The 24,388-nt window shown below is 37.5% G+C and overlaps 1 protein-coding gene across 2 annotated transcripts in view; it reads left to right on the plus strand.

Annotated features, from left to right (window-relative positions):
• Positions 1–548: 548 nt before the first annotated feature.
• The window catches only part of TMEM38B (transmembrane protein 38B), an 81,920-nt gene continuing 58,080 nt past the window's right edge, over positions 549–24,388 (plus strand). The window contains exon 1 of one of the 2 annotated variants that reach the window (XM_074197587.1): positions 549–726. In XM_074197587.1, the coding sequence (XP_074053688.1) occupies positions 615–726 (112 nt within the window). In that variant the 5' untranslated portion in view covers positions 549–614. Of the gene's footprint in view, positions 727–23,056; positions 23,146–24,388 lie in introns of those variants that run through there. The other variant, XM_074197588.1, reaches the window with a different exon arrangement.

Here is a 24,388-nt window from a genome sequence, read left to right on the forward strand (position 1 = left end):
CCCGCCGGGCGCGGCGCTGCACACGCCGGAAGGGCCTCTGGGTGCTTTGGTTCCTCTGAGGCCTGGGGCCTGGCGCGCATCGGGCGCTTCCGAAGCGCTTCTCACCGCCGCCGAGGAAAGGAAGCCGAGTGTGGGCCGCCCGCGCGCAGCCCTCCGCTCGGAAGAAGGTTCTGGACTTGGGAAATGTGAAATCCTTGTAATCTCGCCTCCCGGGAGGGGACCGGCGGCCCCAGCCTCGAGCCAATGCGGCGGCGCCACTTGGCGCCTTAATTTTCCGCAGGCCTAGAGGGCCTCGGCGTGTTTGGAAGCGTGCGGGTGGGGGCGGGGTGAACGAGCTCAAGCCAATCAGGAGACGCGGCTCAGATAAGGCGGCTCCGCCCACCTACAACCAGCGCGGGGCTTCTCAGAATGCTGCGCCTTGAGTGGCCGAGGCGGGGAGCGAGGAGGCGGGGCCTAGCCTGCCCGCCGCCAACCGCCTTCCGCGACCGTTGGCGTCCCGCCCCCGTCCGCGCCTCCGCCCCGCCCTCCGGTTCGGCGGGGTGTTGGGCGCATGCGCGCCGAGCTCCGTGCGCCCACAGAGGAGCCGGAGCCGAGCCGAGGCCGCCGCTGTCGCTATGGAAGTCTCGTGGGACCAGCTGACCCTCTCCTTCTCCCGGATCTCCATGTTCCCCTTCTTCGATATCGCGCACTACCTGGTGTGTGTGATGAGGCTGAGGCAGCAGCTCGGTGAGTGCCGGGGCGGGGGGCGGGCCGGGAGCCCGGGGCCCTCCCCCTCCCCCTCCCCTCCACCCCTCTGTTGCCTGTTGGCAATAGGCTCGGCCTGGGGGCGCCCTCCCCTCCCCCTCCCTCCCCTCCCCCGGAGCCTGTCCATAAAACAGTTCCGAAAAGCCTCAGGGTCTCTCAGACCCCCGCCCAAGGGTCCCCGAGCCCGCATTTGTAACGCCACTATTTCTGCTGCCACCTGAGCATTTAGCGTTTTGGACTCGCTTTTGGTCTCAGGGTTCTCAGTGGACAATCCCGCAGCAGAAGTGGGTAGGAGAGTTTTTTTATCTCCCTCCGCATTAACCAAAAAAATGACATCTCTTGAAATATTCATGAAGTTAGGGAGCGCTTTGAAATGAGGAAAGTTTGGGGCGACTAGGTGGCGCAGTGGATAAAGCACCCGCCCTGGAGTCAGGAGCACCTGGCTTCAAATCCGGTCTCAGACACTTAATAATGACCTAGCTGTGTGGCCCCGTTTGCCTTGCAAAAACCTAAAAAAGAAAGAAAAGAAAAAAAAAGAAATGAGGAAAGTTCTATGTTTACCATAGCAATCTGAAGGAAAAGTTAGATTTATAGTGTTTGACTTGAGAGTGACCTGTTTGCAGTAGATTTCTTCAATATTTCTTTTGCAGATCTTTTCTTCTTTTTTCACATTTCCTTTCTTTTTTAAAATTTTTTTTTTTTAGGATTTTGCAAAGCAAACGGGGTTGAGTGGCTTGCCCAAGGCCACACAGCTAGGTCATTATTAAGTGTCTGAGCCTGGATTTGAACCCAGGTGCTCCTGACTCCAGGGCCGGTGCCACCTAGCCGCCCCTTTCCTTTTTGTTTCTCTTCCCCTCACTCTCAAGCTGAGAATGTTACTTTTGATTTTAGTCATGAGTCGATAAACATTTATTAAGATGCATGGGGTAAGGTGAGAAGAGAACTATGAAAGCAGTGGGAATAAGCAGGAAATCTGGAAGAAAATTGTATGTCCTCTTTAAGGAGAGGCCCCGGAACCTATGGCCCTCACTCTGGCCAAAGGGTGCACTCAGAGGGGAAGAGGGCATTGATGAGGACCAGGCAGATGATGAGATTCCCATTAAAGCCTTTCCTGGGGAAGGAGGACTGATGGTCCAAAAGCAGTGGAACTCTGGGAAATGGGGAGAAAAGTTTTGATGTTTTTCAGATTGAGGGCTTTCACTTAAATAATTAAATAATTACCAAATTATTATTAAATAATTAAATTATTTCTTTGTCATCTTACATCTATCAAATACCTTCTCCCTCCCCCCCCCCATTTCCCCCTTGTTTCATGTGAAGAGGTGGCTTTTCTTGCCAAGGTAGATTGTTTTTGGTACACAAATGACTCCCTTCCATCATATTATCCCCTCTATCTTCTCCATTCATTCTTTCTTTTTTTTAGTTTTTTGCAAGGCAATGGGGTTAAGTGACTTGCCCAAGGCCACACAGCTAGGTAATTACGAAGTGTCTGAGGCCGGATTTGAACCCAGGTACTTCTGACTCTAGGGCCGGGGCTCTGTCCACCTAGCCGCCCCCCCTCTCCATTCATTCTTAGTGGCTGCATCCCTCCTTCTTATAGACACTTCTTCATCCCCAGTCCTCAGACTCCTCTTACTTTACCCCTGTTAGTTCTTGTAGGACCAAGGGTCTTGAGAAGTCTTGAGGGCCAATTAGCCAATCTCTGATCCATACTTGCTATGAGCCAGACAAAGCAGCCTCTGCTCAGTGGTGGCACAGGTGGTAAGAGAGCAGTAGAATTCGAGGCCTGGAGCCAGGAAGAACTGAGCTCAAGAGCAGACCTTACTAGCATTGGCTTAGTGCAGTGACTAGCATGTCTTAGGTGTTACATAAGTGCTGTTATTGATATTATTGTTTACAAATTGAATAGATTTGGGATAAATTGGGAATTATCAGTTTGATTCAGTAAACATTTATTAAGCACCTACCATGTTCCCAACACGGGTGTTATAAAAAGAGGCAAAAGACAACCCTTGCCCTCAAGGAGCTTATTGTCTAATTTGGGAGACTAATGCAAACAAAGATATTCAAAGCAAGCCATATACAAATAAGTAAGAAAGATTGAATAGAGGGAAGGTCTCTTGTAGAAATTGGGATTAGAGGAAATCAGCTTGGAGTGGAGGAGGGAGAACATTATCAAGCAGAGAGTTGTTTGGAGCCTAGGGGTGAGTGTCTTGTTTGTGGATCATCAGGGAAGCCAATGCCCCTGGATTGAGAGGAGGAAGGTGTAAGAAACGTGAAAAGGTGATGGGGGTTAGGCTAGGATGCCAAACAGGATTCTGTTTTTACTCCTCTGAGGAGGAGAAAGTGAGACTGGTGACTTGGCACACAGTCACTCGGCACACACTTCATTCAACTCCAACTCATGTATAAACACCATCATCATCATCATTAAGATCTCCTTTGAGGTTTTCTTGGCAGAAATACTAAAGTGGTTTTCCATTTTCTTCTTCAGCCATTTTACAGATGAGGAAACCAAGGCAAATGGGTTAAGTGACTTGCCCAGAGTCACACAGAAGATGAGTTTTCTTGAGTCTAGGTCAGGTACTCTATCCACTCTGCCGTCTAGCTGGCATCTAGAAGGCTATCAATAGAGAGAAGGCACTAGAATTAACCAGGATGGGGAAAAACTTTACGTTGAAGATGAGATTTTAGATTTGAAGGAAGTCAGGAGACAGGAATGTGGAGGGAGAACCTTTCAGGAATGGAGAAACAGCCAGAGTGGGGAGATGGAACGTCAGTTGGGAGAGGCCAGTGTTCCTGGTTTGAAGGGGGAAGGGGGGAGGGGAGGGAAAAGAACACAAGATGTAAGAAAAGTGGAAAGATGGAGGGAAACAGGTGATGAAGGGCTTTAAGTGATCACTGATCCTGGAGAAGGTCAAAGGCCATTTACAATTGGTCTCTTCACTTTCTTCTCATTCTCTTAATTTTCTGCAGTCTGATTTCTAACCTCATTATTCAAATGAAACAGTTCTATAACCTAGAAGATTATCTGTGATTTCTTTTTTTTTTTCTTTTAGGATTTTGCAAGGCAAATGGGGTTAAGTGGCTTGCCCAAGGCTACACAGCTAGGTAATTATTAAGTGTCTGAGGTCAGATTTGAAATCAGGTGCTCCTGACTCCAGGGCCAGTGCTCTATTCACTGTACCACCTAACTGCCCCTCAGTGATTTCTTAATTGCCAGTTCTATTAGTCCTTTCTCAGCCTTTTTACCCTTTTGGACCTCTCTGCATCCTTTGACAGAGTTAATTCTCTTTGATGCTTCTTTCTAGGCTTTTATGACTCTGCTCCTTTCTTGTGGTCCACTTTTCTTCTTAATCTCCTTTGCTGAATCTTTATCCAGTCATGTTTGATAATGTTGGGTGTTCTTTAAGACTCCTGTGCTTTCTTTTAAACTTTTTTACTTGCTGATCTCGTCTACTTCCATGGGTTCAGTTGTCTGCTCTCTTGCAGATGATTCTGGATCTCGTTATCCCCCTAAACTCTCTTCTAACCTCTAGTCTCAACTATTTAACTGCCCATTATACATCTCAAATTGGGTGTCCCATCTTAAACTCCATGTGTCCAAAAATAGAACTCATTTTTCCTCCCCTACTGGTTCTAACTTCCCATTTACTGTCAAAGATACTAGCCAGGTGGACACTCTAGATATCATCACTCCTCACTCTGTCTTTATTTAACCTCTTCCTCTATATTTAACTTTTTCCCAAGACCTGCCAATTTTACCTTTACAAGTCTTTTTCTACTACACTCCAATCTCTTATTTGTTTACCACAATGATTTTCCTAAAGTGTGCAGGTCTGACCATGTGCCTCCTCTTGAATACTCCAGGATCAAATATTTCAAAGCCCTTGCTAATTCAAACCTTTTGTACTTTCCAGGCTTCTCATACTTTTGTCCCTGACCCATACACTTAATCTAGCAGGTTGTTCCATGGCTCAGATGTGCTGCCTCTCAGCTTTGGGCATTTCCTCTGGCCAACACTCACTCTCTCTCTCTCTCTCTCTCTCTCTCTCTCTCTCTCTCTCTCTCTCTCTCTAAGTTTGAACCACAGTTCCAACTTCTACAGGAAGTTTTTCCCAAACCCTCTTAATTTTTTTGTGCTTAGCTTTTAATTGTAGAGAACTTGTACACTCCTCTTTTAGAGTTTTGTCTTGGTTAAATATTTTATTTTAAATCTCTTATAATTTTGTATCTATCATATCTATAATTCTCATGTTTTAGATTCTCCCATCCTACTAGGTTACTAAAGCATACTTCAAAAAAATCAGCATGAAACAGTGTTGTTTGTTCTTAAAATAGCATGAATGGGACAGTTGACTTTTAAAGGGCAATACTAGTACAGATTAATTTTGGATGAACAGAAATAGTAAAATATTTATAAAGTAGGTCATCTATTTAAAAAACTTTAAAAAATTAATTAATGCAGATGATTTTTAAATATTTTATTTATTTTCATTTCCAACTATATGCGATGGTAGTTTTCAGCAATCATTTTTTCATATTTTTCTCCTTCCTTCCCTTTCCTCCCTCCTCCCCCTGACAGAGGCAATCTAATATAGACTATCCATGTATAACCATGCTAAACATAAATCCTTATTAATCAAGCTATGGAAGAATCAACTCAAAATGGAAAAGAAAACATTAGAGTGGAAAAAACCAAATAAGACAACTTTTAATAATTGAAGATAGTAAGCTTTGATCTGCATTTAAACTTCACAGTTCTTTCTCTGGATATGGATGATATTTTCCATAACAAGTTTTTAGAATTGTCTTTGATTATTGCACTGAAGTCCATCATAGTTGATCATCACCTGATCTTGATGATAGTGTATTCACTGTTCTGGCTCTGCCCACTTCACTAAGTATCAGTTCATTGTGCAGATGATTTAAAAAAAATGAGATATGGGTTTTGAAATTTAATTGCACTGGCAACATGCTTGTTGCCCTTGAAGCTGAAGGAGGGGAACTCTGAGCATAAAGAATATTGTAATGTTTCCTCCTTTTTTCTGTAATAATAGCTATATAAACAATACATAGCAATAGTAATATAAGCAAACCTTTGTAAGTAAAGAACCTAGCAGACACTCTGTTAAAAGTTAACCTTTTGGAACTGTTAAACCTTACCTATATTGACTCTGTACTAATCTGCTATGTAATCCTAACTAAACTAGTGTCTCCCAAGTTATCTCATCAAGTTCTAGTTATGCATCATAAATTCCTTGTGACTGCTTCAAGACCTTAATTCCCAGTTAAGCTGACCACTAATCTATAATTTTTGGCTCTCTCCCAGAAACACAGCCTTATGTCATGCATTAAACCACCCTTTAGACACTTCTAGTGACACCCTAATCCCTCCCCTAACTCCTCCATATGCAGGAGGTGGACTCCACTCCCTATTTTAGAGATCTCCAAGCTGACTGTAGTTAATCAGCCTGGCTGTTGCCTTAAAACTGTTTCTCTTCTTCTCCCTTTCCCCTTTCCCCACATTTAGCTGTCCTTTATGTTTCCACTAACCCATCTTGTAGCTATTTCTTTTTTGCTTAAACTTAGTGTCTTTTTAAGAACTCTCTTTATCTTGCTAAAGAACTCTGTGAATTAATGTGTAACCTTTTCAGGAACCGGAAAATTAAAATTTATGCCTTTTCTTACACTCCCTCCTCTCTCCGCCTCCCCATTCAGTTTTGTGATTTCTTTACTTAAAAGAACCACAACTGTTTCTAGAATCTCCTCACCTCAAGCCAACCTCTGGACCTGGCCGCAAAGTGATCCATTTGGTCCATATTCTTTTTCTTCCCATTATTTACATATATAATTTGTATTATATTAATGTAGATTTAATTTTTTTTTGTCTTAATAAGTTGTCAAGAGTTACTTGAACCATGTAGGAGGATGAATGACTGAACCATAGTCACACAGCTTCTTTGTTCTTGTGCTTCATTTGTATTTGACTCTTCATGATCCCATTTGTAATTTTCTTGGCAGATACCAAAGTGATTTGTCATTTCCTTCTCCAGCTCATTTTACAGATGAGAAAACTGAGGCAGTGACTTGCCCAGAGTCACAGCTAGTCTGAGACCCGATTTGAACTCATGAAGCTGAGTCTTTCTGAGACCAGGCCTGGTGCTGTATAGATTCACTATGCTAGATAGTTTTCCATCATATATTTTGTAAAAACATTTTGGGGGTTGGGGCCAAGATTAAAAAAAAAATATTTTTATTATTTTTTTCTCTTTTTCAAATCACTGGGACATTTTACTTTTTGTCCTGTGCAGTTTTCACTTATGATTTCTTGAAATACAGCTCTGAAAAAACAGGCTTGACTGTGCCTTTAAACCCAAATCACTCTGGCTTTTATTGAATGGTCAATAAAACCCCCAACCCAAGCCTTTGTGACTCATTGTTCAGTTTCTGATAGCTTAGAATGACTGTAAATAACAATTGTTTTCTGTTCTGACTAGAAGCTCTAAGGGTCTTCCCTTCTCAGATGGTTAGTTCTGTGATGGTAAACTGGACCAATCTCCTTTCTCTGTTCTTATTTAGCCTTTAGTCACTGAATGGGTATTGCCTCAAACTGAGACCTGGAAGAGACTCATTTAATAAGGTCAGTGTCACCCAGTGCATGGTGGGCCATGGCCAGTTATCTTGACATTTGTCTTGCCACTGGACTTAGATGACTCTGGAAGAGAGTGAGGCTGATGGCTTTGTCCAGTTCTATGTCATTATATCCAATTCATATGCAAGTCAGAACATCACCCTTCTGATTTCCTTTGGTCCTCTTCCAGAAGGCACAAAGTTAAGATTTGAGGCAGAGCAAACTCCAGATGTAGCCTGATTTTCATTGTGCCATGTTGTATTTCCAGCTCTCTGTTTTTCTTTTATCTCTGTAAGAATAAAATTATCATTAAGACATCAGCTGCCCTCTAATAAGAGTGTGAAAACCTGGCAGTAGATGACAGTTATAGTTGTAGTCTCTCATCATTAATTATAACATAATTCTTTTTTTCTTTTTTATTATTTTATTTTATTTTTCAAAGTACACACAAAGATAGGCAATTATAGGCAATTTGCAAGTTTATGAGTTTGACATTTTTCTCATATCCTCCCTTCCTAAGGTGGTGAACAGTCTGGTAAAAGTTGTACATATACAGTCGTGTTTTACATATTTCCATATTAGTCAAGTTGTGAAAGAGAAATTAGAATTAAGGGTGGGGGGGAACCATGAGAAAGAAAGAAAAAGCGTAAAAGAAGTTTTAAAAAGTGAACATAATATGCTTTTCTGTGCATTCAGACTCCATAGTTTTTTTCTGTGGATGTGGATGACATTTTCCATAACAGATCTTTCAGGATTGTCCTTTATTACTGAATTGTTGAGAGGAGCTGCATTTATAACATAATTGTACCAAATTTGTCTCTGAAATTTTTCATCTAATTCTTTCTGGCCTGGTTTGTAGTTTGTAGTGTGCTCTTACAACAGTATTACTTCTGTTTCTACTCTCTGATTCTTACCAAAATGTACTTTTAATATGGGAGAAATCCTGATAGATTTTTAGATCTCTTCATATCTGCAAATATTTTTGATATAAAATGCCACTCCATATTCCTTTTTTTCCTTCCTTATCCTTTTAAATATTTGTCCTTCTAGAATCATTTTTTTGAATTTTACACTTTTAAACTCAGTGTTAATCCATCATCATTATTTATTATGCATTTATAGACATATGAAGCCTTGAATTTCCTTGCTACTTTTTCTTTTTGGATGTTATCTCTTGAAAATTATTCTTTTTGGGGTGGCTAGGTGGCGTAGTGGATAAAGCCCTGGCCCTGGAGTCAGGAGTACCTGGGTTCAAATCTGGTCTCAGACACTTAATAATTACCTAGTTGTGTGGCCTTGGGCAAGCCACTTAACCCTGTTTGCCTTGCAAAAACTTAAAAAAAAAAGAAAATTATTCCTTTTTTTTCCACCTCCAGTTATTCTTTATCTCTGTATATCTGTTGCTTTCTCTGGCACCCTGCACCTCCTTTTTCATCTCAAAATTCTCTTGACTAGATTTGTAAGATTCCAAATTCATGTCTTTACTGATCCTTACTTAAGTGTATTCTGTGCATTGCCAAGAGCTTGACATTTATATATTTTAAGCCATGTTGCGGCCATCTAATTCTGTTTCTAGATAATACTTTTTAAAAAAAATCTTCCTTTACCACCATCACTAGATAACTTCTCCATCTTTGAGCTTCTTTATCATTCAGAATATCCCTCTCCATCTCAATTTCTGTACTTATATATACTAGGGGACTCATCCATATTGGATTTCCTTCAAATACTCAAACTTTATAGTTTCCTCAATTTAGTTCATTCCTATGACTTTTTCTTTTATTCCACATACATAGGGATAGTTATTATACTCTTGATCCTTCACTCTTATCAACTGTTGTACATAATTGAAGAAAATAATGAACTGTGCTTCCTAGTTCCATTACAGATTTATGCTATCTAATTCGATCCTGGACCTTCATTATTTTCCTAATCAATTCCCTAACCTGCTAACAACAGCAGATCTTCTAAACCTTTTATTCAAGTTCCTCTCCTCCAGTTTTCTCACCTCCTCTGTTTAGCATCTCACTTAATATTTCACTAGAAATTTTGAGGCCATTCTCCCCTCTTCATCTCAAAAATATTCAGACATTATCCTACACAATATTCTTTTAATTTCATTCTCTGAAGAGGTAGCTCATCTCCTTAATAAAGTCAGTTCCTCTATATAGTTCCTCTTGATCACATACCCTTCAGCCTTTCTTTAGTAAGACTGCCTCTACTATCACCTATACTCTTTCTCTAATCTTTTTCTTCGTTTCCTTTGGCTTCTTCCTTAATTGCCTATAAACAGAACCAAATCTCTCCTAACCTCAGAAGAAACTTCTGTCTAGATCCTAACTTGATTCCTAACAATATGCTCTTTTATCTTTGTTTTTCCCTTTTTAGTTAAACTCCTTGAAAAAGCTGTCTGCTGTCCTCAGACTGTATTCTTTATTCTCTGAAATCTAACTTCAGATTTCATCCTTCAATTAAAACTGCTTTCTCCAAAGCTACTGAAGATCTCTCTTAATTGGATAAGTAATGTCCTTTTCTCAATGCTCATTTTACCTCTGTTACTGCTCCATCCAGTTTCCTTTATTGATTTTTCATATCATGATGATTGAGAATGTCCTGCAAGACACTTTCCTTGATATTGATAATCCTCTCTCTCTCTCTCCTCCTCCTCCTCCTCCTCCTCCTCCTCCTCTTCCTCCTCTCCCCCTATTTTCTCTTATTTAATTATCTTTTTGGCTCCAATAGGTTCAGTTTTCATCTCCATGCTGATGATTTCCAGATCTTTACATCAGTCTAATCTTAATCTCTCTCATTCTAGTTTCACAGCAACAACTTGCTATAAGACATCTTGAACTGGATATCCTGTAGATATCTCCAACTCATTGTCAGATACCATCTTTTTAATTGACTTCCCATATTATTTCCTTTTAATTGCTTACCACAATATTGATAATATATTTCTTTATGCTGCAAAGGTTTCAATTTTATTTTAGTTTTTGCCTAAAACTTCAAAATTCTTAGCATTTGCCTCTACTTGATTCATTCATCTCTATTTTGATTGATATTGAAGGTGGTAGTAAACATTATGTTTGACAAGTCTTTGGAAGTTCTTTGTCATATCTCAGGTACTCTTCCTAACAAAGGGTCCAACTTCTGGGTTCATGAAGATTGAATTCAATACTAGATCAACCTAGCCTCTGTATCAGTCTCTAATTTGTAAACTAGGTGACATAGATTAGTTTCAGGTGGTGGTTAGACTTCCATGTAGAAATACTTTTGAGTCTGAATGATGAGCAAGAGCCTAAGATTAGAAATTTAAATTTAGCATGTTTAAGTTTGAGAACTGCTTTTTCTTTGGGAAACAGTGAAATCCTAAATGGATGTCTAGTTCTTTGTTTATTTCATTGCTCAACTTTTTGAAGTGAATTAATATATCTTTGTGTTAAATAATTATACACTTTATTAAAGAGAAAGCGTATTTGTAATAGTTGAAACTACTGTAAAGAAGGATTTTAGAGAATTATTAGCTAAAAAACAGGTGCAGAAATGAAATGAAAAAGTCTAGAAATGATCATTCACTGCATTTTTTCATTGCATTCACAAGTGATTTATTGATGGAGACAGAAAGGCCATTTGTTAGCTTTGTACAAATACTTCAGTTCCAGATAGCAGGGAGTCTTAATAATTTGAAATGACAACTTGAAAGTGTCTATGCAGTATGGAATGACAATACAAAATATTTTCTAGAGAAAATTAGATTCTTACACTTAACAGAACCCATACTTGTTCAAAAGCCATTTTTAGTGACCTCACAAGGATTGCTTCATCACATAATGTTGCTTACTGAATTGCTAAGCATAAAAAGCCTCATTTGATTGAAGAAATTCTAGTGCTACTTGTGGCTACTGACACGAATAACATGACACTTGACATTGGTTTAATTTGAAGTTAATGCAGTGAGAATGAGAATTCAGGCCAGTCGCTTAACTTCTCATTGCTCAAGTGGATAAAGCAAATGATGTATTTGAAAAGATATTGTTAAACTTGTTGGAGGTTTGGGGTTTATAAACCTATTGGCATTGCCATGTCAGTACAAATTTTTTAATATAATTGACAGATTTTAAAATTGACATGAATTTCATTGGATTTCAGCACTTTGCCACTTATTAAGAAATTATTACTCGTTTTTAGGCTCTGCTAGTATAATTGATGCAGGATGAAATTTGTAGATCTCCTAACACCATCAGTAACAAACATGGCAATTTTAAGACATGCTTTAAAATTACTTTTTTTTTGGAGTAAATATGAAGAAGGGAGCTGTATTTAGTTTTTCAAATTATTTGAAGAGTTAGCCCCCAAAAATCCTGATAGAAGAAAAGATCTTTGTAGTGTTGAATAAATAGGACATTGCCTATCATTGGTTAGACTTGTCTTACTAGCTATGTGATCCTGCGCAAATAAATCACTTAGCTTTTCTGAGCTTTAGGTTCTTCATTTATAAAATTTGGGGGCTGGAATTTATGTGATCTTTAAGGTTTCCTCTAACTTTAAATCTGTGTTGCTACCTTAAAGTGTATTTGATTTAAAAGAAGAAATTGCCATTTTTCATGGTGATGATGATGATAAAGATAAAAAAAATTTAGTCAAATTTTCCTTGTAAATTTTGCACATTCATTGGATTTTTTAAAAAAGCAATTTATTTTTATTTATTTTTCACATTGCTATAATAGCCACTTTGTAAAAGTAAGCATATCCCCCCCCCCCCCCAAGAAAGAGAAACCTCAAGAAAAATACAGTGAGAGGTAAAAAAAGTGTGCTTCAGTCTATATTCAGGTATCATCAGTTCTGTCTTTGGGATGGATCACACTCTTCATCATAAGTCCATCAGAAAAATTACTTCAATATTTTTTCCCTACAGTTGCTTTCGCTAGCTGTATTTCCTTCCATCGCATTCCTCCCCACCTCCATTTGTTCTCTTCTCTTTTTTCCTCTCTCCCTGTTCTTCATACTTGTGTTATATTTGATAACTCTTTCCCTCAATCTTCCCTCTCTTCTAACACCTACACCATCCTCCCCCATCCCCTTTCTCCCACCCCTTTCCTCTCCTTTTTTCCTCTAGAGTAAGATAGATTTCTATACCCAATTGAGGGGTTATGTTATTTCCTCTCTGAACCATTTCCAATGAGAGTGAAGACTCAACTCATTCCCCCTCACCTCTCTTCCCTTCTCTTTTCCTTTCTCCCATTACATTCTCGTCCATTAACTCCATTTGTATTATATATATATATATATATATATATATATATATAAATATTATTATATATATTTTTATAATATATTATACTTCATATTCAGCTCCTTCCTGTGCCTTGTCTTCCCTGAATGAGAAGGTTCATTTGAGTTATCAGAATCATCTTCCCATGCAGGAATACAAGCAGTTCAACATCATTAAATCCCTTTTATTTTGCCCTTCCTGCCCACTCCTGTTTTTCCTGAGTCCTGTACTTGAAGAGCAAATTTTCTGTTCAGTTCTGGTTGTTTCAGCAGGAAAGTTTGAGAGTTCCATATTTCATTGAATGTGTCCATCTTTTCCCCTGAAAGAAGATGTTCAGTTTTTCTGGGTAGTTAGTTCTTGATTGTAATCAAAATTCTTTTGCCTTCCATAACATTATATTTCAAGCTCTTTTGAGTCCTTAATGTACAATCTACTGAATCCCGAGTAATCCTGACTGTAGCTCCATGATAAGTGAATTGTTCCTTTCTGATGCTTGTAATATTTTCCCTTGATAATAAAATTCTAGGGAGTTTATATTTTGGGATCTCTTTCAGGAGGTGATGGGTGGATTCCCTCAATTTCTATTTTACACTCTGCTTCTAGGATATCAGGGTAATTTTCCTGGAGAATTTCTTAAAATGAAATCTAGGCTCTTTGGTCTTGACTTTCAGGTAGTTAAATAATTTCTAAATTTTCTTTTCTGGATGTGTTTTCTGGGTCAGTTGTTTTTTTCAATAATTTTCTCCTAGTTTTTCCATTCTTTTGATTTAGTTTTATTGTTTGATTTCTCACAAAGTGATCAACTTCCTTTAGTTCCATTCTACCTTTGAAGGAATTATTTTCTTCAGATAACTTTTATATCTCCTTTTCCATCTGGCCAGTTCTGCTTTTTAAGGCTTTCTTCCCCTCATTGACCTTTTGGACTGCTTTTTCTATTTGTCCTAAACTGGTTTTTAAGATGTTATTTTCCTCAGTATTTGTAATTCCTTCACCAGGCTGCTGACTTGGTTTTCATAATTTTCCCATAGCGCTCTCATTTCTCAAACCAATTTTTCCTTACTTGCTTTTTTTCACACTTGTTTTGAGCTGTTCCATAACCTGAACCCAATTCATATTTTTCTTGGCTTTGGACACACAAGCTTTGATTTTGTCATTTTCTGAGTGTATGTTTTCATGGGACCAAAGTAATAGATTTTTCCTGTTGTTTGTTAATTTCCCCAGCTTATGACTCGATTTTAACCCTTTGTTAAGGTGGGGATCTGCTTCCACCATGGAAGATGCACTGTTCCAAGCTTTGGAGGGTTTTTGTAGCTGTTTTTAGGGATACCCCCTAAGGGGGCCCTCAATTCCTTTAAGGTCTTATGAGTCTCTCTCTGGCTGCTCTCCTGGCCTGTGTTCCACTATGGTTGTGAAGCTTTTTCTGAGACTGGGGCCCTGGACTTGGATCTGAGTATGGGCAAAGCCTGCCTCAGGTAGAGATAGATAGTAAAGAGACCTCTTCAGTCTCCCCTGTCTGTGGGCTGAGCAATTTGAGTGCAGCTGCTGGGTGATTCTGCAGGCCTGCTCCTTTTCCCCAGGGCTGGGACTGCACCAAGGCCTTTGCTAGACTGGTCTCTGAGCTACTCTTGTGCAGCAGAGTTTTTACACCGACCTTTCACATTTGTTCTTGGCAATCCCTGAGCTGAAAGATCTGGAAACTGACCCCTCTGCTTTGGATTCCGGCACCCCTCAGACTGTTCCTGGATGACTGGAGCTGGTTTGCCATGGCCAGTGTGGCCTGGGCTGTGCTGTGGCTCTTTCTAACCCTCATGTAATAGACTTGTCTTGGGCTGGAAATTCTTTCACTGGGTTTTTCTGTGGTTTCTTCCACTCTAGAATTTTGTTAGAGTCAATATTTAGAAGCATTTGGAGTGGTCTGGGGGAGAGCTGCTGGGATTTCCTGCCTTTACTCCTCTGTCTTGGCTCTGGCCCCAGCCCATTCATTGGATATTTTTGAAAAAAATTGATCACTCTGAATCAGTGAAAGATTCTCAGATTCATGCTATGATCCAACAACATAAAGGTATTGTATTTATAGAAATATTAAAGCTACATTTAATAAACTTACAAAATTATGTCACTGCAAATAACTGTCCTGCAGATAAAATAGAAGAAAGTAAAGATCAGTATATTAATCACTTGACTAGTCTTCAGAAATAATTCATCTTTTGTTTTAAAGATTCACATATTTGTAAATTTGTTTTGTCTTTTTTTTAATATAAGGCAATGGGGTTAAGTGGCTTGCTCAAGGTCCCACAGCTATGTAATTATTAAGTGTCTGAGGTTGGATTTGAACTCAGGTCCTCCTGACTCCAGGGCCAGTGCTCCATCCACTGTGCTACCTAGCTGCCACTGTAAATTTGAATCATAGAAAATTATTGCTGTAGTATACTTAATCTGACTCTCTGAACATCAGTGGTTCATGGACATGTCTTATCTTGACACAAGCATTTAAAGTTGAAAATCTTATGAGTTGACTATTGATGAATAAAAAGTTCTCTGATATATATGAATCAAATAGAGCATTGCCTCTGGCTTCAGGTCCCTGCTCTGATATTTGCTAATAGTTTGATTTTTAGTTAACTTCCCTGGGCTCCAATTTCCGTAAGAGAAGGAGGACCTTCATATGAGAAGGTAAAACTGGATGGCCTTATAAGTTCTTTACAACTTTAGATCTATGATCCTTACATTTTGTGTTATGAAACTTGGTGATTTGCTATTGTTGTTATAAAAATAAAAGTTAGTGGCTGAAAAATAATTATAAATAGCTTCATCCCCAATGATGTGCCAAAACCAAGCCTACCTAAGACATTAATAATATAATTATAGCTATTATTTTTGTGATCCAGAAATGAAAGCTATAAAAGATATTATCAATACATATCTGTAACATTTCTTTTCTTTGCTCATACATTTAAGTACTTAATTTTATTTTGACAAAATGTGAGCTAGGAAAAATGAGTAGATTATTTTGTGGAAAGTGGGGATAGGCACAAGATAATTTTATGTCTAAAAAAGATGGAGTCACTTCCGGCCAAGATGGCAGAGAGAAGCCAGGTCCTGTGATCTTTCCTCATAAACAATATGAAACCTCTTAATGGAAGTCCCATTGACAAAACTCAGAAAGAGAAGCTAGAAAAACAACACATACTTCAAGGTCTGTCTTCAGGGATTGGGGGTGTGGCCAGTGCAGATTGTGGACAGCCAGTGGGGGAGGGGCAAGAGCCAAACTAATCAAAGATCAGCCTCTGGGTCTTTTGCTTTGGGAAACACTTAGCTCTGAGAAACAAGCAGAGAATGGAGCCATGGCTGTGGGACTTACAGGAAGGACTGGAGGTTAGGTTCCAGCCTCTAGAACCCCCTATTGGCCGGGAGGAGATATTACATTCAGTGAGAAGCCTCCAACAACCCCTACTAGTCACTCAGTGAGCATAGCCTTCAGCACTTCCTATTGGCCAGCTGGAGATACTATACTCAGTGAGTAAAGCCTCTAGGGATCTGAATACCAGACCTCTGTGAACTAGCCCCTCTCCCAACACAAGATCTTAGGAAAATGAAGAAAGGCCATTGGAAAGGGGGATCATAGAAAAATTCCTAGAAGACAAAGACCCAAATTTAGAGATATGTAGAACCCCTGAGGAGAATATGATTTGGTCTCCAGCACAGAAAGATGTCCTTGAAGAAATCAGGAAGGAGTTTAAAAATCAAAAGAAACTCAAGAGAAAATTAACATCTTGCAACAAGAAAACAAATCCTTGGAAAATACAATTGGACAAATGAAAAAAAGGAAATAATTCTTTCAAAAACCTCAGATGATCAAAGGGAAAACTCTTACAAAAGTTGAATTGACCAATTAGAAAAGGAGTTGCAAAAGCTAAATGAAGAAAATTCTTCTTTATAAAAAGAGAATGGAGTCTATGGAAACCAGTGACTTAATGAGACAACAAGAATTTGTTAAACAAAACCAAAAAAAATTGAAAAAATAGAAGAAAATGTTAAATACCTTGTCAGCAAAACCACTGACCTTGAGAATAGATCGAGGAAAGATAACCTAAAAATTATTGGTCTTCCTGTAAACGTTGAAGAGAAAAAAAGCTTGTACTCAATATTACAGGGTTTAGTGATGGAAACTTGCCCTCATAGCATGGAACCAGAGGGCAAAATGGTGACTGAAAAAATACATTAATCCCCTCTGGAAAGGGATCCCAAATGAAAACACCAAGGCATATTGTAGCCAAATTCCAAAACTATCAGATAAAAGAAAAAATCTTGCAAGCAACCAGAAAGAAACAATTTAAATACCAAGGAGCCATAGTAAGGATTACACAGGACCTGGCAGCATCAACATTAAGGGACTGAAGGGCCTGGAATGCAATATTCCACAAAGCAAGGGAACTTGGAATGCAGCCAGGAAGCCACTATCCAGCAAAGCTGAGCCTTCTCTTCCAGGGCAAAAGATCGACATTTAATGAAATAGGAGACTTGCAACTTTTCCTGATGAAAAGACTAGAGCTTAATAGAAAATTTGGACTTCAAACAAGAGACTAAAGAGACACATGAAAAGGTAAAATTAAATAAAGGAGGGGGGGGAGGGAAGGGAAAAAAAACTGTTATCAAATAAGATGAAACTGGCAATATCCCTACCTGTAAGAAAGACATAACAACTCTCGAGAATTATAACCCTATTAGAGAGAATGTAATTAGCCATAAGAGATGGATATGCATGACTTACTTGAAAAACTGTTAACTAGTAAGATGAAACTTGAAATATCCTTACCTGGGAGAAAGAGTCTAATAACTCTCAATAATTATAATTATAGTGGAGAGAATAGCCAGAAGTGATAGACACTCAAGACCTTTCTATGACTCAGATAGAATGATTTAAAAACAATACTGCTTTAAAAAGGAGGACAGTAAAGAGATGGGTGGATGGAGGAGACTGGATGGGTAAATCTCATTACATTAAGAGGTACAAAAGACTTATTGCAATAGAGGGGAAGAAGGGAGGAGGTGAGAACCACCTGAATCTTAACTCTTTATCAGATTGGCTTAAAGTTAACATATACACACTCAGTGAAATTAAGAAACTTAACTTAGCTTTAAAGTGTTGAAAGGGGTAAAGGGGAGGGGGAGGAAGGGAGGAATCGAGAAGGAAGGGAACGAAGAAGGGGCAAAGGGAAAGGGGGGAAAAGGGGAAGGGGGGGTTGATATAGGAGGGTAAACACACTGAAGGTGGTGGTTTTCAGAAACAAAACACTGGGGAATGTGGATGAAGGGAAAAAAAGGAAAATAAACAGGGAAGATAACATGGGGGGGCAATAAAGAGTAATTATAACTTTAAATGTGAATGGGAGGAATTTTCCCTTAAAACATAAGTGAATAACAGAGTGGATTAAAAGCCAGAATCATACAATATGCTACTTACCAGAAACTCATCTGAAGCAGAGAGATACATATAGAGTAAAGGTAAAAGGTTGAAGCGAAATATATTTTACTTCAGCAGAAGTGAAAAAAAAAGTAGGGGTAGCAATCCTTATCTCAGACAAAGTAGGTGCAAAAATAGATATTATTAAAAGAAATAAGGAAGGAAACTATATCCTCCTAAATGGTACCATAGATAATAAAGTAATTTTAATACTAAATATGTATTTACCCAATGGTATAGCATCCAAATTCTTAGAGGAGAAGTTGAAGGAGTTATAGGAAGACATAGACAGCAAAACTCTACTAGTGGGAGACCTCAACCTCCCACTCTCAGATTTAGATGACTCTAACTATAAAATAAACAAGAAGGAAGTTAAGGAAGTAAATAGATTTTTTGAAAACCTAGACATCATAGTCTTATGGAGGAAATTGAATGGAGATAGAAAGGAATATATACTTTCTTTTCTGCAGTACATGGAACTTACACAAAAATTGACCATGTACCAGGGCATAAAAACCTAATGATAATTGCAGAAAGGCAGAAATACTGAATATCTTTCTCAGTTCATAATGCAATAATAATCATATGCAATATTGGACCAAGGAGTTATAGACCCAAAACTAATTGGAAACTAAATAACCTCATTTTAAAGAGTGAGTGGATCAAGCAACAAATTATAGAAAGAATTAATTATTTTATCCTAGATAATGAAAATAAATCAAAGAACATACCAAAACCTATGGGATACCCTCAAGGTGGCTGTCAGGGGATATATTATATCTTTAAATGCTTACATGAATAAATTAGAGAAAGAGGAAATCAATGAATTAAATATGCAACTAAAAAAATTAGAGAACAAATTAACCCCCCCAATTAAATACCAAATTTGAAATTCTAAAAATTAAAGGAGAAATTAATAAAATCGAAAGCAAGAAAACTATTGAACTAATAAATAAAATCAAGAACCAATAAAATTGTTAAACCTCTGGTCAATTTCATTAAAAAAAGAGAAGAAAACCAAATTGTTAGTATCATAAATGGAAAAGGGTGAACTCACCACCAATGAGGAAATTAAAGTAATGATTTGGAATTATTTTGCCAATAATTTTGATTATGCCAATAAATTTGATAGTCTAAATGAAATGGAGGAATATTTACAAAAATATGTTACCTACATTAAATGAAGAGGAAATTAAAAACCTAAATAACCCTATCTCAGAAAAAGAAATTCAAGAAGCAATTTCTGGACTCCCTATGAAAAAATCTCCAGAGCCAGAAGGATTCACAAGTGAATCCTATCAAACATTTAAGGAACGACTGGTTCCAATTCTATATAAACTATTTGGAAAAATAGTTGAAGATGGAACTCTGCCTAACTCTTTCTATGACCCCAATATGATTCTGATACCTAAACCAAACAGAGTTAAAACAGAGAAAGAAAATTATAAATCTTATCTCCTTGATGAATATAGATACAAAAATCTTAAATCTTAAAATCTTAAATAAAATCTCAGGAAAATGACTACAATAAGCTATCATTAGGATAATACATTAAGACCAAGTAGGATTTATCCCAGGAATACAGGGTTGGTTCAATAGTAGGAAAACTGTCAGTATAATTAATTATATCAATAACAAACCTATCAGAAATTAAATGATTATATCAATAGATGCTGAAAAAGCTTTTGACAAAATACAGCACCCATTCCTATTAAAAACACTAGAGAGCTTAGGAATAAATGTTTTTTTCCTTAGAATAATAAGCAATATCTATCTGAAACCATCATCAAGCATTTCATCCAATGGGGACAGGCTAGAGGCATTCCCAGTAAGATCAGGGGTGAAACAAGGAAGCTTACTATCACCCACTAGTATTCAGTATTGTATTAGAAATGTTAACTTCAGCAATAAGAGAATAAAAAGAAATTGAAGGAATTAGAATAGAGAAAGAAGAGACAAAACTCTCACTCTTTGCAGATGAAATGATGGTATACCTAGAGAATCCCCCCAAATCATCTAAAAAAACTACTAGAAACAGTTAGCAACTTTAGCAAAGTCACAGGATATAGAATAAACTCTCATAAATCCTCAACATTTCTATATACATGACTAGTAAGATGCAGCAGAAAAGAGTTAGAAAGAAAAATCCCATTCAAAGTAACCTCAAACAATATAAAGTACCTGGGAGTCTACCTGTCAAGGCAGACTCAGAAACTTTATGAAAAGAATTAAAAACACTTCTCACACAAATAAAATCATACTTAAAACTGGACAAATATCAACTGCTCATGGATAGACCGAGCAAATATAATAAAAATGGCAATTCTACCAAAATTAAACTACTTGTTTAGTACCCTACCAATCAAAATTCCAAAAAATTACTTCAATGAATTACAAAAAACTTTAAGTAAATTCATATGGAGAAATAAAAAGTTTAGAATCTCCAGGGATTTAATGAAAAAAGTGCAAAAGAAGATGGGTTAGCCCTACCAGATTAAATTATATTATTAAAATTATATTATAAAGCATCAGTCATCAAAATTGTCTGGTATTGGTTAAAAAGAGTGGTGGATCAGTCGAATAGACTAGGTGCAGTAGCAGGAAATGATTATAGTAATCTGTTGTTTGATAAACCCAAAGAGTCCAGCTATATAGATAAAAACTCTCTCTTTGATAAAAACTGTTTGGAAAATTGGAAGTTAGTATGGAAGAAACTTGGATTAGACCAACACCTCACATCCTCTACCTAAAATAAGATCAAAATGGATACAGGATCTAGACATAAACAATATTATAAGCAAACTAGAAGATCAAGGAGTCAGTTCTATGGAAAGGGAAGCAGTTTATGACCAAGGAAGAGATAGAGAACATCATTTAAAACAAACTAGAGGGGCTGCTAGGTGGCACTGGGGTGGCTAGGTGGCACAGTGGATAGAGCACCGGCCCTGGAGTCAGGAGTACCTGAGTTCCAATTCAGCTTCAGACACTTAATAATTACCTAGCTGTGTGACCTTGGTCAAGCCACTTAACCCCATTTGCTTTGCAAAAACCTAAAAAAAACCCAACCTAAGTTTGATTACATTAAATTAAAAAGCCTTTGCACAGACAAAACCACTTGTAACCAAGATGAAAAGAAATGTAGTAAACTGGGAAACAATTTATGACTGTTTGTTGTGGCAAAGAAATGTAAACTTAAGAAATGTCCATCTTTTGGGGAATGGCTTAAACTGTTGTATATATGTGTGATGGAACACTATTGTTCTGTTAGAACCCAGGAGAAATGGGAATTCAGGGAAGCCTGGAGGGATTTGCATACACTGATGCTGAGTGAGATGAGCAGAACCAGAACATTATACATCCTAAGAGCAACATGGGAGTGATGATCAATCCAAATGGACTTGCTTGTACCAACAGGGCAACAGTCAGGCACAATTTTGGGGTATCTGTGATGGAGAATGCTGTCTGTACCCTGAGAAAGAATTGTGGAGTTTGAACAAAGACTTAAGTACTATTACCTTTAATTTAAAAAAAAGTTGTCTTTTTTATGTAATTCTGCTATATCTTATACTATATATTTCTTCCTTAAGGATATGATTTCTCTCTCTCATCATATTCAACTTAGATCAATGCATACTATGGGAATGATGTAAAGACTTAGCAAACTGCCTTCTGTGGGGGGGTGGACAGAGGGAAGTGAGATTTTGGGGAAAATTCTAAAACTCAAAATAAAACCTTTCTAAAATTTAAAAAAATAAAAAAGATTGAGTGTTAAATAAGATTTGAAAATCACTTTGGTATGACTGATCTTTGTAGGACCGTAGGAATTTAGGAGGTGGATTGCATTTTCCATGTTTCATCTTCCTCATCCTTAGATTTTCTTGCAACTTCGTAATAGTCAGCTATTATTCATGTACCACAATTAACCCCCCTCCCCCCACTATATTTTAATTGATATGTATCTACTTTGTTTTCAATTTTGTGATATTCTAAAAATTATTGCTATAAATATTTTGGTATATATAGGAACTTTCTTCTTATTGATGTACTCCTTAGGGCAGTAATAGAATCCTGGGATCAAAGAGTCTAATATTTTAGTCACTTTATTTGTATAATTCCAAATTGCTTTCCAAAAGACGTGTCCTTATTCACAGTTCCATCAACAATGCAGTAGTTTGCCTATTTTCCTGAAACTCATCATATATACTTTTTTTTAAAAGTTTTTCCAAGGCAATGGTGTTAAGTGGCTTGCCCAAGGCCACACAGCTAGGTAATCATTAAGTGTCTGAGGTCAAATTTGAACTCATGTACTCCTGACTCCAAGGCTAGTGCTCTATCTCCACTGCGCCACCTAGCTGCCCCTCCTGAAACTCTTCAAACATTGACTTTTCATCTTTTATCATTTTCTACATTTTGTAGGATATGAGATGAGATTTCAGGATTATTTTGATTTGCATTTCTCTTATTAGTGAATTGGAAGTATTTGTTAATAGTTTACAATTCTCTTTTTTCTGAGAATTGTTTATTCATATTTTTGGTCCATTTATCAGATAGGGAATTAGTTCCATTTTCAGTCTAAAATTTTTTCTTAGGAAAATTCATTCCCTATTTTATGTGGATTCCTGTTTTCATGCCTTTTTCCCAATACCAGTATTCTTTAGAGAATGAGAACATCTATTATTCTTGCGTCTTTGTGTCACTGAGACTTGTAATTATAGACAGTTTTTAAGATATGGACATTTTTACTGTATAAACATTTTGTGGGAGAATATTTATGTCACTCCAACTCTCAGGAGCTACAATTGCCTCCAGGATCAAATATAGACTCCTCTGTTTGACATTCAAAACAATTTACATTCTGGTTCTGACCTAGTCACATTGACCTACTTGTTGTTTTTTCTATCCATCTCCTATCTTCTATGCTTTTGAACAGCCCCCTCTGTTCCCTGAGACTTGGAAAGCTCTTCTTCCTCTTGGGATCTCTTCTTTTAAGGAGACCATTTAAAAGAGGACTATTGTGATTTACCCAGTAAAGTAAGTAAAATAAATTAAAGTAAGTACCCACCACTAAGCACATCACATATTTACATTTTTTTAATATTTTGCAATTATTTACCTGTGAACATAATGAATCCTATTTTGAATATAATTCCTATAGGACAAGGTTAATTCTTTTATATTTCTATTTCCAATGCCCAACATGGAACCTAGTATGGAGGAAACAATAAATACTTGATTGATTGTGTGTTTGACTGTAACTTTCTTCAGATAATTTTAATGTCTAGACTTGTTCACACAGTTGGCATGTTCATGGAGGATATGTATAGAATTTTTTGTTTGCTTTTTAAAGAAAGCTATTACATTTTTTGTATGGTAAATGTATTTTTAAAGCAAGGAGGTGTACTTATTGTTGCATCTTGAGTTGGGTTATGTGAATCTAATACGATTGCTATTTTTTACGTGAATGCATATGTTGTGAAAAATAATGAATTTGTATAATTGAGTAGGGTGTTTACAAATACTAACTTACATTTCTATAGCACTTTAAATTTTGCAAAGAAATGTATATGTTAAATTGTTTGATGGGGAATTAAGTTCTTTGGAATTTATATTGATCCAACTTTAATAACTGCTTTTATGTAAAATGATCACTTATCAGATATATCGTAAGGGGAGTGCTTCAAATAGGAGTTAGGCCTGATAACTTATATAGTTCCTTCCAAATCTAAAATAGTTTGAATCAGGGATATGAACTAATAAGAAGGCTGTTGCATTTGGTGGTGATTAGTGCAAAGGGAAGGAATGTACATAATTTTATTTTTTCAAAATACTGCTATCTTTTGTTTTAATATTATCTTCATTTTCAAATACATCTCCCTCCCCTCCCTCCCACATAACAAAGAAACAAAAAGAAAAAGTCAGTAAACAAACAAGCAAACAAAAACTCAACTTGCCAACTAAGTCTTATAGCATAATTGTATATTTATATAGTTTTTTCCCCCCTCTTTCACTCTCTCTCTCTCCCTCCTTCTCTCTCTAGGACATAGTACATTAATCTCCCACCTCTTCAAGTTTGAGAGAAAGTATATTCTTTTATCTCTTTTGTGCAGACATGCTTAGTCTTAAAAACTGTTCTGTTTAGAACAGTTTGTTGGCTCAGTGGAAGCACCAGCCCTGGAGTCAGGAGGTCCTGAGTTCCTGTGTGACCTCGGACAATCATTTAATCCCATTGCCGTACAAAAACCAAAAAAAAAAAAAAAAAAAAGTTCAGTTTCTT

Source organism: Macrotis lagotis, chromosome 8 (assembly GCF_037893015.1).
Source record: "Macrotis lagotis isolate mMagLag1 chromosome 8, bilby.v1.9.chrom.fasta, whole genome shotgun sequence".
NCBI classification, from domain to species: Eukaryota; Metazoa; Chordata; class Mammalia; order Peramelemorphia; family Peramelidae; genus Macrotis; species Macrotis lagotis.